Raw genomic sequence first — 16,802 nt, forward strand, 5'->3', positions numbered from 1 at the left:
CTGGAATAGTTCATTTAATCAGACGCATTTCAATTAGCTGCGCTCGATATTGACATGCTGATGGCAACAACTTGGGAATAAATGGTCGATTACCGACTACAAACTATTGATATCTCACCTTCAGCTTGGTAAGTGCAACAGCGAAATCAGCTATATTAACTTGGAAAGTGCTTCTCATCTCAGACAGGAAGTCTTCACACGTATGAGTCAACGTGATGAGTGTCTGATTGAACATCTCCAGGTGTGACAGCTGAAAATTCAGCTTATTAAGTCTGCAAAAAAGGGGAGGCAATCAGTTGCGAGAAGAATTAATACACTGATATTAAGTCTGGGATAAACACAAGCATCGTGCCTTTGCGATAACCCGTTTGTTACGGACACGAATCGCAACTGCAGCTGCCCAAGGATCTCGCTGAGTTCTTGCACTCGTTCTTCAGCCGCAGATGGGAAGAGACACAACCCAAGATTCAGAAGACCCTGAAGAAGAGCCTCGTAAGATGTCACCTCCTTTTGCATTTCCTTTTAAGACAGACAATAGCACACATAACTTTTATTATCATTAATATTATCATTGAATGAAGGTGAAATAGCATTTCATTGTTACCTGCACAATTTGCACTTCACCATTCAGCTTCACCTTGTCCACAGATAGGAGGTCACAGGCAGGACAGCAAACAGATTCGCCTCTGTCCAGCCAGAGTTTCATAGAGGAGACCTCCTTTTCAAATCTGCACAACAAAAATGATGAAAAAGGGAACCGACAGGAGCCTAATGAGTCTTAACAATAAAGCAATACAGGGTTCCCAGAACAAAAAAGCAGGATGCCATTTGTCTTTTTAGCAAGAGCAGTGCGCACACAAACAAAGGCGATAAAACTGTGGCCTGATAAATAATGCAAAGATCTGATCTGGTCAAATGGAAATTCAAAGTAAGCATTTCTTAACAGTGGTAAACACTGCTTTTAGAATCACACAATGGGCTTTTTTCAGTTTCTCTCTTTGATATTGCCATATATAATTTCATATATTGTATCTTTATACATACAAATCTTACTGAATCATACTTAACTTTCACAGTAGCATCCTTAGCATTATTCTCTCTATATGGTGGCTGCAATAAGCAATCTAACCAATCATTAGAGACATTAATTCACATGTGACTTAGGGTATTAAACTCAAGTTTAAAAGCAGGCTGTAAAACTACTACCACTACCACATTCAACCCTGAACACATATTTGTACATGCATGCACTATTTGTGTACAGAGTAAAGAATATATTGAAAAAAAACAATCCCACTTTGAAGGTCAAAATTAATATATTCTATATTTGTTAATGGTAATTTTATATCATATCGTACATTCAAACTAAAGGGCTTGCTATGCAATGCATAATTATATATAGCCCATGGCAACTTCATGTTGGATATATAGTAATGTATAGCATTGTATTGTCTTTTTTATTTTAAAGTATAATGTGTAAATGTATTGTATGTAATGTAACCTTCTCCTCAAAAACATCATAAAAGGTATTTTTATATATTACCTTTGCCAGAGTGCCAGAAGACTCTCCAATGTAAACCTTTTCTCAGTCGCCTTTCGCATACATTCCTCCTGATGTTCCTGCAGAATGGCCACCTCTTTCTCCAGATGGCTGTCCTCTTTCATGGTGGAACTTAAAGTCAGAAGTGTGGGCTTCAGTTGCTCTACGGTGCGGTAGATTTCCTGACAAGCCGAGAATTGTCATCAAGGTCATTAAAGCATCAGCAGTATGACACACTGAAAACCACAGTAAAACCACACTGACATGCTTATCAAGTAAAGCCATCCACCACTCAACCACAACCACAGAAGTAGATCTCACAAAATGAAGACCCTGGTGAGTTTAAATCCTTCTTTTTATGATGCAATTATTTCTCCAAATGTCTCTTAGATTAAGACATTGAATCCACTTTAATGGGAAGAATACAAATCAAGAGTACAAAGATGTTACATTCAGCTGCAATGAGAGAATCTGACAGGGATGACAATGTGCGAGTGTGTGAGGGGGGATTATCTATTATTGTAGGGGCAGAAACACCAGCTTATAAGGACATTTGGCTTAGTAAGGACCTTCTTGCAAGTCCAAGCAAGTTTAACCCTAAATTTCAGAATGAAAACTTCAAATTAACTGGGTCATTATATTTGGGTTTTGGTTAAGAGGCCCAGTGAAGTTTATTTGGATGGTTCAAGTATTATGTCAATGAGCGGCCACCACAAACTTGTGTGGATGTGTGCATGTGTAACATGATTCAAAAGCAGAATGAAGGACAGAGTAAGAGACAAGATTCACTGAGAAAAAAATGCAATTCTCCCTACCATGTGATTCTGCAAGGTCTTGTAAGTCTCACATGAAGACGAGCATAACGAGATCTCGCAATCCAGTTTCTCCGTCAGGTCACTCATCGTGCTTTTGACCTGCTCACAACAACATCATTTCCTGGAGGACATCTTTCATAATTTCTTTGCTTACACTCAATAGCTGCAGTATACCTGCTGAAGGTTATTATTATAGATCTGTCGACAGGAGGCGCTCTGGCTTAGTTGACCACCAACTTCTTCTACCCTTTCTTTCAACTCTACCCAGTCGCACCGCATCTGGTTCAGCTGTGAGAGAAGATGTCCAGCCTCTCTGGGCGTCAAAAACTTGGACAGGGTCTCACAGTCTTCCTCCATGTGGCACAAATCTCTGCGTCGTTCCTCTAAGCCTTCGACCACTGCCTAAACACAAGCAACAAGAGGATGACTTTCCAGTGGAAAATGCAAAAGAAAATTTATGCCTGGGTAAATACAAGCCATACTCCATATTTCCTCCTTCCATATTAAGTTGAACAGGCTTCATATCACCAAGGCTGGATTCTATTTGCTTTAATGTGATCAATTTATTCCAGCCTTTCACAGCAGGGCTGACCCAAATTTAACTTGAGGGCAGATTAAAGCTTAATCGTATTTTATCTAAATCTAATTCCAATGGAAATGACAGGCAGGTCAAAACTGTGACTTATCTAAGTTACTGGCAACTAAAAATATTAAAACATTTAACTGATCTGACACACATAGGACCAAGACTAAATGGGTTTAATGATAGTGAAATTACATTTCCACATGAAAACAGGGGCAAGGACTCTTGCAACAGTATTGCTATTTTCTATATAATTAAAAATCCAGTCATAATTCAATTTCTTGTAGTGAGCTTTAAGAGGTGGCACTTGAGTTCATGAGAGATTAGACTTTAAAATGCAATTACTCTTTCTAACAGAGACTAAAATGATTACCTGCATTGCGATTACATCATACACTACATGAGAAATGAGCCCACGAGTCATTACCTTTCCTTTGACCAACATCACACAGTGGCACATGTTCCGACCAGTGACTGGAATATTAAAACCAGAGCCAAAGAATGGAGTTTTAGAATGGCTTACCTCTAACGTACAGATGTGCTGATCTAGAGGGTCCAAAGAGGAGATGGGGTTGATGACTTTTAACTCAGCTTCTTTTTGGGTCATCCACAAGGAGAAAGCAGCAGATTCGGAGCTAAAGTGTTCCCAGCAAAGACACATCATTTCCAACTGCACGACACTGGAAGAAATGACATGTTGGACATATGGTTCATGTGTGGCGGCACAATAATAGATGTCATTATAGCTCCCATTTATCTCCCCGCTGGCTCACACATACTTCTTGTGGAGGTGTTCATGCAGCTGAGCCGCTGCGTTCCTTGCTGCCTGCGCCTGCTGCAGAAGAAGTGTTTCATTCTTGAACCCTAGAATGATGCGTGATGCCTCATCGAGGAGGAGCTCTGCTCTTACAGAACAGTCTTCAACTTTTATGATCAGCTCCTGTATGCCAAATAAAAAGTACATTTAATAATATATATATATATATATATATATATATATATATATATATATATATATATATATATATATATATATATATATATATATATATATATATATATATATATATATATATATATATATATATATATATATATATATAATGCCATTGCTGTTAAGGAAGTGAAGCCATGCAGACACACCTTACTGCTCTCCAGTTCAGTTCTCAGGCTATCAAAGCTGTTGAAAATAAGTTCTTTTTGCAATTCAGAGTTGGTGTCTTTGATGAATCTCCAAATGGTTTCTCTGTCAACGTCAAAGTTTTTCCAAGAGTTCAGCGTGGCCTGATAATCAACAGAAATAACATAACATGAGTGAAACATTTGACAATCTTTATTTATAAATATTTGAATGAATAGCCTTTATGTTGTGCTTGGAGGGAGTGTACTGTAGCTGTGGGTGCCTGTTTTCAAGTTCAGAAGAAGTTAAAAACTTCATCAAAATGTTGAAACAAAACAACTGACAGGTAAACCTCTGCACCGGACATGATTAACACACCACCCAACAATCAATAATGGTCAAGCCTCAACATTGACCAACCAATAATCACAGCCTTGCTGTGTGTGAGCAGATCAATGACTGTAGCATGTGAACAATTTAGCACCAGGATGTGGCAGGAAAAGGAAACCCAATCTACCTGAAGGTTGTGCTCCTTCGCCACTGATTTGCTGTCAATCTCAGTGAGAGCTTCCTGAATCTCCAGCAGTGTCTGCTCCAGTTCTGGGTCTTTCTTCTGCTGGCAACAGCACAACACCAACAATTCCACCTCCCTCCTGATCGTGTCCAAGTGTGTGAGGTATTTCTGCCAAATAGAGGGACAGAAAATAAAAAAAACTGAATTATAATTTTATTGGTATTCGAAGAAAGAGTGATGTGTTCAGTGGATTAATATGAACACACTATTTTCCTACTCTAACCACCCAATAAAAGCTTCCTCTGGCTTCTTGAATGTGAGCCAATATTCAACCTACATAGTTGATGCAATTTGCATGCAAACCTGATGAACAAGGAGAAGTTCTTCAGCCTCCTCTGGATCGGCAGCATCCAGGATTTTGCTGATCTGCTCCTCAGACTTCTTCTGAGCTTCAAGCACATCATCCAAACCACAGCGAACTTTCTCCCCAAGGTCTTCTCCCTGTGACATACTTAGATCCTGGGAGAAGAAAGATGCACCATATTGAAGAATAAATAAATGAAGACAAAGGTAACACAGTACATTCACTTAATAGCAGTACCTGACAGAGGGAAGACAACAGCGCTTTCAAATCAGCTGATAGTTTGTCCAAAGCAGATTTCTGCCTCTGGATTTCTAATTCAGAGCTAACATCAGCTAGATTGGTGAGACGGCTCCTTAGCCACAGCAGGCTCTTCTCACGAATGTCTCCGGCTTCTCGTAGTGTCTAGACAAACAAGAGTAAGATTAATCAGAGTGATCTAAAATCATTGTACAACAAAAAAAGTACCTGAATAGCTGCATCTACTTCCTCTTTACTGCTTGCTGACTCTCGCAGGTGAATCACATTTCTTCTTTGAGATGAGAGCCAGTCAGAGAGCTCACAAAATCTGGAGAAAGAAAAAAAAAAATCAATTAAAAATGTGAAAAAAGTGTTTAATTCTTTTTTCCACACCTCTCATTCCACTCCCTCCACTTATCAGTACGCTGTTCCAGTTTAAGGTGAGTGTCCTTGATCTGCTCGGCAACTTCATCGACAACCTTCCTGGTGGAGTCGAGAGCTCGATAAGCCAGGTCGTTATCGGGTAGTTTATAACAAAGATCCTCCATATTCCGAATCCTCTTCTCACACAAAGTTATTGGTTTACGCTCCCTGAAAAAAGCCTGCACATAAAACAGGAAAAATGGCCCAGTAATGTTAATACTATAGATGGATTTCTTATCTTCTCTTATCTCAAGTCTTACTCTGTGCTCTTTGATCACATGTTCACTGGTGGAGACGTTGGACAGAACTTTCAATTCTCTGTCCAGCTCAGCTCTGCAGTCGTATAGGATCAAATCAACTCGACTCTGCTCCACGTTCACCTTCAGACGCAGCAGATGAGATGGAACTTCGCTCTGGATATCCTGGAGTGAAAGTACTGATTACTTTTCACGCACCATGATCAGTGACCACTTACTACACCGACATACACCTGGACAAGTGGTCATGAGGACTGGTTAGGTGTATATACTGTTTATATGTAGCTCAGAATGTCTCACCTGCTACTTCACTTCAAAAAACAGATAGTTGAACAACATATAGGGAGATGTACAGTCAAAAGAAATTATTTTTGAAATTTGAAAATGACCTTCCAGTTTTTGTGCAGCCGACGGACTGTTTCTTGGAGGCCCTGCTGCTCTTCTTCTGGCAGGATGTCAGTCAGCTCATCACATGCCTTCAAGAACACACTCAGGACACGTTGATCCAGTTGGCTAAAGAAGTCCTTTGTTGAAAAAAAAATCCAAATATATACAGAATAATGGTTAAGACATCTCATGAAGTAGCTTGAGAAATGTCTGTTAAAGGTCTGAGTTTTATCAGGTTAGTTCTGACTGCAAAAAATAGTTTCAGGAACACTTGACTGCATTTCTTTAATGTGTTGGGAAATGTGTTCAAGCCTGAATCTATCAAAATGTCGGGTAAATTGAGACAAAAAGTGCTCATGAAACAGCAGGAATGCCTTTGAATGTATTGTGAGAAGTGATTCAAAAGCTTCAATTTCCTTGTGTCTGTGGAGTGTCTGAATTCATGTCATTGATTCCATTTCAAGGGTGCATTTTCCGGAACTGATTCCATCTCTTACTGTGTGCTTCTTCAATAATTCCTCAGCCTCTCCGGTCTCTTTCATGCAGGCGTGAGCTTTTTTAAGGACTCTCTCCAGATCCTGTCTGGACTCTTCAAACCTTCTTCTGAGGTTGTTATTGGCTTCCTCCTGCCTTCGCCACTCGCCAACTTCCTTCATCAGGGCCTGTGAGGGGAAACAGCAGCTAGAATCCATTAGTACATCATCACACAGAAGAAAACACATTCGAAGCACTGACCTGAGCCGAACACTGGATTTCAGAGACTCTTTTCTGAAGCAGGTTCAAGTCAAAGTTTCGGAGGACTTTACTGGTGGTCAGCGCTCTTTGCAGGGAGTGATAATTCCTCTCGATAATTGACAGGCATCTCTTACAGCTTTGTTGCTGATTTAATAATTCCTGACAAAACAACAGACATGCATGTGTTTACATGATATCTCTTCTGTGCCTTGCATTATGCATACAATTAACTGACAGACACGTTGAGCAGACACACTTGTTCTGAACTTAGTATTATTATTGATTTACTTTTTTTTTGCCCATTCATTTTTTTACCAATTCTGTTTTTTCTGTGAAACAAATCTCAACTGTTGTTTTACCACTGTGGGATTAATAAAGGCCATCTAATCTTATCTAACATCAGTTGTTTAATGCCCCACTCCTTTCTCTGAATATCCGCCTTGCACAATTAATTCATTTTCTTCCCATTTGAAAACCCAACCTTGGTCAAGGACAAATACAATTTAAATACTCAGAATCATTAATTTTTATTGGTTCTTCCTACTACCAACTAAGTCATTCTATTAGTTGAAATGACCAACAGTTAAAGAATTATAACATAACTATTTAAAGTTTTAACTTGATCCTTGGCTATTACCCTGTACATTTAGGTGAGGTTATTTCAATCTAAGAAATGTATTGTCACGTCCATTTCAGATATCCAACCTGCCACTTGTCCGTCGGCTGCTCCTGGTCAGGTACACCCTGGTCTTTGGCCACAGAGGTTATGCGACAGGCGCGCTCCAGGGCTTGATAAAAAGCAGTGATGTGTTTCTCCATCTCCTCTAACAGCGGCAGAAGGACATGACATTCCCTGATAAAGGAGGGACAGCGTTCTCGCACCTGATAACACATAATTCACACCATTACAACGTGACATGAAGGATCAGACGGCTCAGTGAGTTTCCCCCTAAAAAGGTGGGTTGTGTCATTAAAAATGACATTTGAAAATGGAGCCATCGACCGACCTTACTCAACTGACTTTTAGCCGCTGTCATAGTTGCAATGACCCTGGCAGCCTCATCCTGCGGTGAGTCTTTGGCAAGAACCTGAGCGCTGCGGCCTGCCAACTTGTATTGGGTTTCCATGGTAACGACCTTTTGCTTGATATTCTATGATGATATATGCAGTGAAGGTGACAATTTAGGTGTTTGATGCTCCAAAAATTATAGCCATCTGAAGAACACACTGATGTAATGGAATTCTGGCAACAATCTATTAACTTCAGACTCAACTCAGAATATTATGTGACTAATTCCAGCTCACAAGTTGAGTGGACTTAATAATGTCCTTTATAACAACAGTTTGCAAGTGAAAACGGCCTTAAAAATGTAAATAATAACCATAAATATGCGTTTTCTTACCTCCACATCCTGCAGAAAGACTCTCACGTTTAAAAAAGACACGACTACTGGGGTGGTGAGTTTCAACTCAGCTGCATCCAGAAGTTCTTTTAAAGCCGTCACAGCTTTCAGATGATCTTTTCTACACTTTTCCAACTCATCTGCACGGACATACTGCAGCAAAGAAGAATCCAATTAATTTGGTCACATTTCATTTCTTAAATTTTCAAATTTTGTCCATACATGTTTGACTTTAAGGAAGAGGTCCCGCCACCGTCCGTTGAGAATAAGCAGCTGTTGCTTCAGATCTAAAGAGACGGTTTCGTCGCATGTTTCGATGAGGAAGTTCCCTGCATCGTTCATAGTTGTGTGAAGATCTACCCACTGGCTGAGATCCCTGAAAAACTCCTGGAGCAGAGACAAACGCGCCGGTGTTAAACAACGAGTGGGGAAAAGAAAGAAAAGACAGCTATTCAAAATCAGCAACAAAGAGGGATGTAAAATAGGAAAATAGAAAATGGGGTAATTAACTGTCTAACGCATGATGGGGGAGTGAATCTGGGGTAACCATGGCAATTGAACAAATGAAATAACCTCAGTGGTTGACTGTTGTCAAGGATATCATTCAGCACTTGAGCAGCATAAAGTAATAAGACTAAAAAAAAGAGTGGTATTCTCATGGAATCAAAAGTAATTATTGTACCCGCTTTGTGTTTTCAGGCTGGCTGAGCGCTTCCTCTGCATCCTCCAGCCAGGCCTGCAAGGACGCCACGGTGGAGTTGTACCTCTCCCAGTTAGAAAGCACCTCCTCCAGCATACTCCTCACACTGCGAACTTCCATGGACAGACTCCTCCACTGAGTCACCACCTCACGCATGAACCTGCGAACTCCCATCTCTCCTTCCTCCACTTAGGGCACAACAAATATATTGGTTACTTTACATAGTTATGAAGATAAATGCTCAATCAAATCCATCCACATAAACATTTATCTGATGTGTGAGGAGAACAAATGATCAGATATCACGTGTTCCATGGTAAAGCTGTGAGTGACAATCAGAGCCCACAGCAATACGCACCAGCGTGGATCCCTCTAGTGAGAGTTATTTTTGCATATCTCTGAGTCTACAGGGGGCCAGATTTCATTTCTGGGGTTGACCGATCGTCTGAGATGTCCTGATTTCCCGCTACACCTCACACTCTTCTGCTCTGCATACCCTACAGCAGCCCAACCCGGAAACTTAATGAAACCAACATGCTTGTTCAGTTTGCGCCCAGAGACCTGTGGAAGTGGAGCAACGCAGAAGAAGCAAATGGGGTCGTATTCCCCACTGAGAACTGGGAGTGGAGGAACCTCATTTAGCTATAGCCTGCAGACCTTCCCCACCAGACTGACTGACACAGAGAGTGGAGAAGTACTTGTTGAAGAGCATGAAATTGAGATAGATAGTGATCAGTGCACGCTCATAGTCGACCAGTCAAGGCAGAAATGTGAACATCAAGTGTGTAAGAAACTCACCTGAACTATCTGCACTCATTAAGGCTTCGGCCGCACTCTTCAAGGACTGGAACAAAGCCTCATAATTCTCAAAAAACTGTTGCTTCTCGACAAATACCTGGAGAACATGAAGAAACACCAATGCATTACCTTACTATTGTGTTGTGAGACTCAATATCTTCCCTGAAAATCTGATCTTACAACGTAGTTGAGCAGTGTCAGTTCGACAGACTCTACTGGACCATATTTGATGATCCAGGACTTGAGTTTGGACTCTGCTCTCGAGAGAAACTCCTGCATTTGGTGTTTCTTTTCTAGAAAGTCCATCTTAGCCAAGTGGATGCTGGAGGAAGTCGAAACAAAGTTCATCCTAAAAAAACACGACATGTAAAAACAATGAAATCAGTCCAATGATAACCAATAGTGAAGTAATTCACATGATAATACATCCATGATAGTCTCAGTCACCTCTCTGCCATGTCTTGCAGTTGTTCCGAGGAAAGAGGGACACCATCAACACTTCTGTCTTTGTGGATCCTCCGAAACACTTGCTGGTGACTCTCAAGGCTCTTAAGCACATCCTGAATATTGAAAACACCCAGACACATAAGTGTTTATATTTTAGTTTGCTCTTATGGACCTGGACTTACACACCTTGTGTTGCTCCAAAGCCCGGTGAACAATGCTGGATGTCTTGTCAGGAGTCTCCTGGCCGGTGATGTCTTGCCGTAGTGCCCCTTCTGCCTGGTGCAGCCAGGTCCCCACCATGTTTAATGGCTCAGGTAGAGACTGGTCTAGTTGCAGGTGCCAGTCCAAGAGCTAGCATTTAAAGACAAATGACAAAAGTGTCCAGGGTGTATTACTGGCATTACTAGCACTCTCCACAACCGTGAGCAGGACTAAGCAGTTGTGACATGAAGATTAAAGTGTCATACTCTGTGATGAAATTGCACTAATCAACAACTTTTCCATTCATGAATTGGGACCACAGATGTATCCACCGGGACTCAGGAGTCTGACCCACATTCTATGTCCACTGGAGAAAACTGAAACATGTTGCTCAATGGAAACCAAAACTGGGCCAAAATTAACACTCACCTAACTCTACATCAGTTTTTGATGGAGGCGAAAAAGGGCTTTCAGGCACTTACCCTGTTGGACACCCTTTCCCATGCTTGTTTAACCAATGCCTGGTCCACAGTAAGCATCCCGTCCTTCTGGGCAGACTGCAAAGCTCCCTCCACTTGTTTCCTTCTCATTTCCAACTGGACACGAACACTCTTGAACAGCTGAAAAAAAAGATCATTAAAATAATCTTTGTGAAAATATTAAGGAACTGCGGAGTGAAAATGCTCCTCAGAAGACAGAATTTTGCACCACATACAAGGCAGACATATCCATCTCGACTTTTAGGGTCCTCTGGAAAATTTGCAAAGAAAGAAAGTGGGGATCCCCCTCATGCAGGAAATATGGAACGTGTCCCCAGGCTTGTTGAAATAAGCCATATTGACTGAAAATTTGACGGCTGCCGTCTGATCCCCTCAGTGTAAAGACACTGATTAAGCTAATAGAAAAGCCCGTCTGTGCCCAGTGTACCCAGTCCAAACACACTAACCTGGTACTGCAGAGCCAGATTGCCCTCGGTCTCTTGAGCCTGGGCTGCGTCTCTCTCCAGCTGGTCGAGCCACATTTTAAGCTCCCTCAGGCTCTTTCGCAGCTCTCTCTGGGAGGGGCAGAAGGGGTGGATGGACACAGAAATGAAGAAAGATAGAGGTGGGAAAGAGGAAATAATTCAGGTAGACATAAGGCAAGATGATGAGAGAAGTTTGAGGGATTGATAAAAGGATGTGGAGTGGACATATTAGTAAAAAACAGCGAAGAGGATGAAATATGTATTCCACTAATCCTTGTGTCTCCCTGCAGGACAATATGTCAAAAACTTACATCTGCCTAAAAACACTCTGCTTTAACAGACTACTTTGGGAAAGACCCCCTACTAACATCTCAATGGATCTTAAGTTGCCATGACGACAATATTGTGCCGCTAAAAGGCTTTAGAGCTGATCAGTCATGGCTGTAGCACGACGCCCAGTCCTGAAGAATTGAAGAACAGATTAAGATAATTCTACTGAGAAATGGTTTAATCTGTCACATAGTCTGTCAAAGCCTTCTTTGAAACTTTAACTCACTGTCCTCAGTTATAAAGAATATGTCTTTATGTCTTTGGTATGCTTGGTATATGCTAGTGCAACAATGAGATATAAGGTCCAACAACAAATCGTTTTCTTCACATTAAATTCAAAGCCTATAAGGGATCACTGACCTTCTCATGACATATCTCAGATTCTTCAGTGATATTTCAACCACCTTCACAAGATTTTTTTTTTTTTATCAGACACATTAAATGGGTTAAAAAGGTGTACTAAGATTAGTGTTGGTATAGCTTATTAAGAGCCTCAGAGGTTGTACTTGTGATTTTAATACAGCACTTAAAGGTAGATCAATATCAATAACTTAGAGACAATACATGTGATCTTGTGCATTATTCCATTGTTGAATGTGACATTTCTTGATGCAGTACAAGAGCTCTCCTTAGCGTTACATTAAGTGACATTCTGCTACACGTTCGCCAAAAAAATGTATTCATAAGTGTTCAATCAGATCCGCCGTGTCAGTGTATCCTGCAAATGCCAGAGGCTTTCATTGTCATGCTAATGGAACCAGGACCCATAACACAGGGTGGAAACATTAATAATATGGCCTCTTATTACACCGGACCCCCTTTTGTTGTCGGTAACCCTGCAGCTAATGAATGACATTCAGGTGAGATCAAGCTTGGATATGTACTTACACAAAGGTGTAAACAGAAACTTGAATTTACATTACTGTCAGGGATACGAAGGTGAATCACACTTGTATGGAATGTTGCTTGGTGTTAATTGAATTGGGCAGAAGGAAATGAGGGGAAACCTGCCCTCAAGACTTGATGTTGCTAAATAACCTACCTCCAACATTTCTTCTATTTCACGAGGAGCGAGGTCATGCTGGAGGACAGGAAGCAGCACAACACAGACACACAACAGGCAGAAAAATTCAATCAAATCACTCAAAGAAATAATCAAAAATTGAAGACATTAATAATCAGAAGAGATTGTTGGGTAACAAGGACAATTTCTGAGTTGGGGATGATGCTACCAAATGTTAGCACGGGTAGCTTTTTCATCCAGTACTGGAATGATAAAGAGCAGAAACTGGAATCACATTATTCTGACAGTTGTTTACCTCTTTTACTGGCTGTCCTTCCGAGTGCGCTCGCTGAGGATGATGCTTCAGGAACTGGGCTACGTACGTCATTATTGATTTCTCATCTGGCTTGTCCACATCAACATCTGCAAATAAAACAGACGGACGTCTCAAAGAGTCACACGGCATGAACAAACTGACAATTTCCCATGAATATTTGTTGACAATCCCTCCAGCTTGGTCTCTACTCTGCTGACTTGTGTGGCCTAATGGACCTTAATTATTCTGATGTCAAGCTTGATTCGTCAGAGTTCATTGTGAAGGGCAGGCGTGAAGGTGCACAGATGGTGCGCAGCAGAGTTGGTGAGGTGCAAGTGTGATATTGCGGATGATACAGACATATTATCCCTGCGCTCTGAAGGAAGAACATCTGCTTATGATGGAGTCTCTTTTGTTAAAAATGGCAGGTTGGTTTATTTAAATGTACGTTTCTGGAGGTAAGATGATGCAATGAGAAATGTTATGTACCCTCTGGGTCAAGAAGCTGAGGAATGCCCAACTGCGTCTCAGCTAATGAAAATGCTTCCTGCAGATTTTCTCGGTTGGGTCTTCTCCACATGTGCTCCATGTCAACAAGGCCGGGCCGGAGGGCATGGATTACAGCGAAGAATGCTAAACCTGTCCGCCAACTGGGACCGAAATCTTTTACCTCAATTCCAAAATGTCTGAAAGAGACAGAATAATGAAAGGTCAAGGAGAAAAGGTCAAGGAGAAAAACAAGCAATATTTCATGAGATGAAATATTGCTCTAGACAACCAGAGAAAAACAGTCATTTATCTGTGTCAATAAAAGCATTAAGTTGATGTACTTTGTGGCAGTCTGCTGGACCCATCTGAGCAGGGCTTTGCGTGCACCTCCCTGAAGAGGCGTGAGGGGCTTCTTCTTGACAGGTGGGCTGGTCGTCTCTGTGCTGCTGTTAGAGCTGTCAAGGGAAGAGCCGCTGGCGGTCAATGCCTGGATTGCCGGTAGACAGCTGGTTAACTCCTCAATCTATGGCAAAAGAGCAAACATCTCAGTGACATGCTGATGTATGAACTCTGGCCTCAATAGCTGTGCAAAACGAAAGAAGAATCTGCATCAGATGGACAACATTTACGGACTTCAGTGGGATCAATAAAGACCAGTAAGAAAAAAAAGCCAGCGAGCAAATAAGAACATTTGCTGGATTGTGCGATTTATTTTCAATATCCACGCCTGCCAAATGTGCTGACGCCACCAATCGACTGCACGCGTTTGATTACGTCCTCCTCCTTTTTCGTGCTTGAGAGAGCTTCTACAAGTTGTGACTGCTGAAGCATTTGAAATCATTTTACAAGCTGGTGTCCTTTCTGATTCAATATTTGCATTTTGCTTGCTGCAAAAAAAAGGAATGCAGTGACAAGTCGGCAGTATTTAAATGATTTGAGATTTAAGAGCTTAACGCTTGTTGGACAATTTTGCATGGAGAATTTCAGCATGTGAGTCAGCATTATCGCTTCAAATGTCGGCGCAGTCCGGAAGGTTAAGAGTCTCAATATTTGGGGTGCAGTGAGAGTGGACGGTCACACAATTGCACATCAGATCCAGAATAAAATGAAGGAGCGAAACAACAACTCCACATTTGTGTTTTTCTAATGCAAAACTTTTGATAGAACCTCAAGCATCTTTATTCTGATACTTCTCTCCTTGCTTTTCATCCCACTCACTCTGCAGTCTTCTGTCCCTCTTCAGTAATTTGGAATTAAAATGCCAGAACCTATTTTGAACATATTTTGCGACACAGCTGTAACTGTCATGTGTGTGAAGTATGTGGCACTTAAATGCGATGAGTACCTGAAAGTAGAGGATGATGGTCCACACCAGCCCCAGCACAATCGATGGCCGCCCGTCAACAATGTCAGTGGAGTTGATGTTGACCAGCTTGATCTGTATTGGGGAGTCAAACGTCTCATTGACTTTCATCAGACATTGAATAATAAAACTATGATTCCAAACCATTTTCATCAATCATAATCAGACACATACTACAATTTTGTTCAATGAAAACACATGCAACTTATGTAACTCATTAGAATACTTTAAAGGACAAAAAAAGGCATGTAAACGTGTGGGGGGTGAACACTAACCGGAGATCCCCTGGAGGCCGACTGCTCAAAGAAAGAGAGAAGAAAACATTAATAAATAGGTGTTTGAAGAAGGCCGCTTCATTGGCTTTCAGATGACAGACACTTTAGCAAAGCTCAGACGTGTTCAGGTGAATGCACGGATGAGAGATCTATCACCACCAGACAGCCAACATAGATTATAAGCACCAGAGATGGACACACAGGGAGAGATGCATGAGAAGCAGAGGGCTGCATCCTCTGATATGATGAAGTATTCTATGTAATCTTACACAAGATACATTATTGAGGCCCTGTTGCACAACAGGTATTGTAATACAAGCCACTCCATATACTGAGCCAGCGTGGAGAAAAAGATTGAGGGCAGACAGGAGCAGTGTGCACATGCAGAGATAATGGCTGATAAGAGAACATGGTTTCCTATTAGAGAGAACAGCATGATGCTTTGGTAATCCCATAATATAGCTAGGGTGAGACCTGAGAACCAGTCGCCAGAGGCAAGAAGTACAGATTACCGGAGCGCTGTTTGGGTCAACAATGAGGTCAAGAAAAGACTATTTCATGAGGTTTACACTCCAGTTTACTCCTGTTTGGGTGCATCACAGAAAGTGTAATATTGGTGTTCAGAATTATTCTCTTCACTATGATGAGAGGCATTGTTTAATGTTATTTTGGAGTAGTTCAATTTGCTTAGTTCAAGGTTTATAAGTAAGTGGTAATTGTGGTATTGGTCCTGCTGTAGGTTAAGACCTTTAATGTCGATTTTTCAAAATAATATTTCAATTTTTTCAGTAATGAATTTTTTTGAGGCTATAACGGTCATAATTTTAAGAACAAGAAAACACTGGTACATATATATTGGTGTGCTTCGACGTTTGTTTGTAGACATGACAAAAAAGCTCAGACAATCGCTCAAGTGAATGGCATAATCAATGAAAACAATTATTTGTCTATCACATTCATAACTCAGTGTTTCAACAGATGATGAATATGAAACGCAAGCATCCTAATCCAACCACACACTCGACTTTAACATGTGTCATGAGGCACTTGAGGCGCCGAAGCTCAATGTAAATACAGTCTAGACATTCGTCAGAGCTAATTTACATTTAATTTTGTTGAGAGAAACACACACTGATATGTACAGCAGACGATCTGCTGATGTCTCATCTCCAGACTGCAGATTAATGCTGGGGGGATTTACAGTTTAACCCTGTCGTACTTGTGGAAGACAAATCAACATCCCAGCAGACACCAGCTCGTATTTATAATTTTATTTATGTATATCCAAGGACATTGCGGGCGAATCCTTGACATTTTTTAGATAAGTTGAGGGCATTCTAGCGAAGAGACTTCAAGTCGAACCATTCTGAAACAATGTGCGGTATGAATAGCTGTGAGTGCCGTATCAATACATTGAATTGCTCAGACATTTTCTAACGGAGAGGAATGAGGTTTTGAAAGCTAGACAATACACGCTAGAGACAAAAGAATAACAGGTTGCAGAAGGTCAGCGTTGAACCCACAAGGCAGCAGCTGAG

The 16,802-nt window shown here is 41.1% G+C and overlaps 1 protein-coding gene across 8 annotated transcripts in view; it reads right to left on the minus strand.

The window, feature by feature from the left end:
• Positions 1-16,802, minus strand: part of syne1a (spectrin repeat containing, nuclear envelope 1a) — a 111,551-nt gene that overhangs the window by 67,221 nt on the left and 27,528 nt on the right. For 7 of the 8 annotated variants that reach the window (XM_053880198.1, XM_053880199.1, XM_053880201.1 and 4 more), the window contains 35 exons: positions 15,265-15,285; positions 14,972-15,064; positions 13,968-14,149; positions 13,627-13,823; positions 13,138-13,244; positions 12,861-12,899; positions 11,471-11,578; positions 11,007-11,144; positions 10,510-10,674; positions 10,324-10,436; positions 10,057-10,225; positions 9,877-9,973; positions 9,061-9,266; positions 8,601-8,765; positions 8,379-8,531; positions 7,983-8,126; positions 7,681-7,857; positions 6,976-7,134; positions 6,738-6,902; positions 6,243-6,377; positions 5,857-6,018; positions 5,567-5,775; positions 5,402-5,501; positions 5,174-5,338; positions 4,936-5,091; positions 4,576-4,740; positions 4,082-4,222; positions 3,718-3,878; positions 3,462-3,618; positions 2,530-2,757; positions 2,356-2,454; positions 1,544-1,722; positions 605-728; positions 353-519; positions 119-272 (listed from right to left, as the gene is read on the minus strand). In XM_053880198.1, coding sequence (XP_053736173.1) covers positions 119-272; positions 353-519; positions 605-728; positions 1,544-1,722; positions 2,356-2,454; positions 2,530-2,757; positions 3,462-3,618; positions 3,718-3,878; positions 4,082-4,222; positions 4,576-4,740; positions 4,936-5,091; positions 5,174-5,338; positions 5,402-5,501; positions 5,567-5,775; positions 5,857-6,018; positions 6,243-6,377; positions 6,738-6,902; positions 6,976-7,134; positions 7,681-7,857; positions 7,983-8,126; positions 8,379-8,531; positions 8,601-8,765; positions 9,061-9,266; positions 9,877-9,973; positions 10,057-10,225; positions 10,324-10,436; positions 10,510-10,674; positions 11,007-11,144; positions 11,471-11,578; positions 12,861-12,899; positions 13,138-13,244; positions 13,627-13,823; positions 13,968-14,149; positions 14,972-15,064; positions 15,265-15,285 — 5,100 coding nt within the window. Of the gene's footprint in view, positions 1-118; positions 273-352; positions 520-604; positions 729-1,543; positions 1,723-2,355; positions 2,455-2,529; positions 2,758-3,461; positions 3,619-3,717; positions 3,879-4,081; positions 4,223-4,575; positions 4,741-4,935; positions 5,092-5,173; positions 5,339-5,401; positions 5,502-5,566; positions 5,776-5,856; positions 6,019-6,242; positions 6,378-6,737; positions 6,903-6,975; positions 7,135-7,680; positions 7,858-7,982; positions 8,127-8,378; positions 8,532-8,600; positions 8,766-9,060; positions 9,267-9,876; positions 9,974-10,056; positions 10,226-10,323; positions 10,437-10,509; positions 10,675-11,006; positions 11,145-11,470; positions 11,579-12,860; positions 12,900-13,137; positions 13,245-13,626; positions 13,824-13,967; positions 14,150-14,971; positions 15,065-15,264; positions 15,286-16,802 lie in introns of those variants that run through there. The other variant, XM_053880202.1, reaches the window with a different exon arrangement.

This window comes from Synchiropus splendidus, chromosome 12 (assembly GCF_027744825.2).
Source record: "Synchiropus splendidus isolate RoL2022-P1 chromosome 12, RoL_Sspl_1.0, whole genome shotgun sequence".
Classification (NCBI taxonomy): Eukaryota; Metazoa; Chordata; class Actinopteri; order Syngnathiformes; family Callionymidae; genus Synchiropus; species Synchiropus splendidus.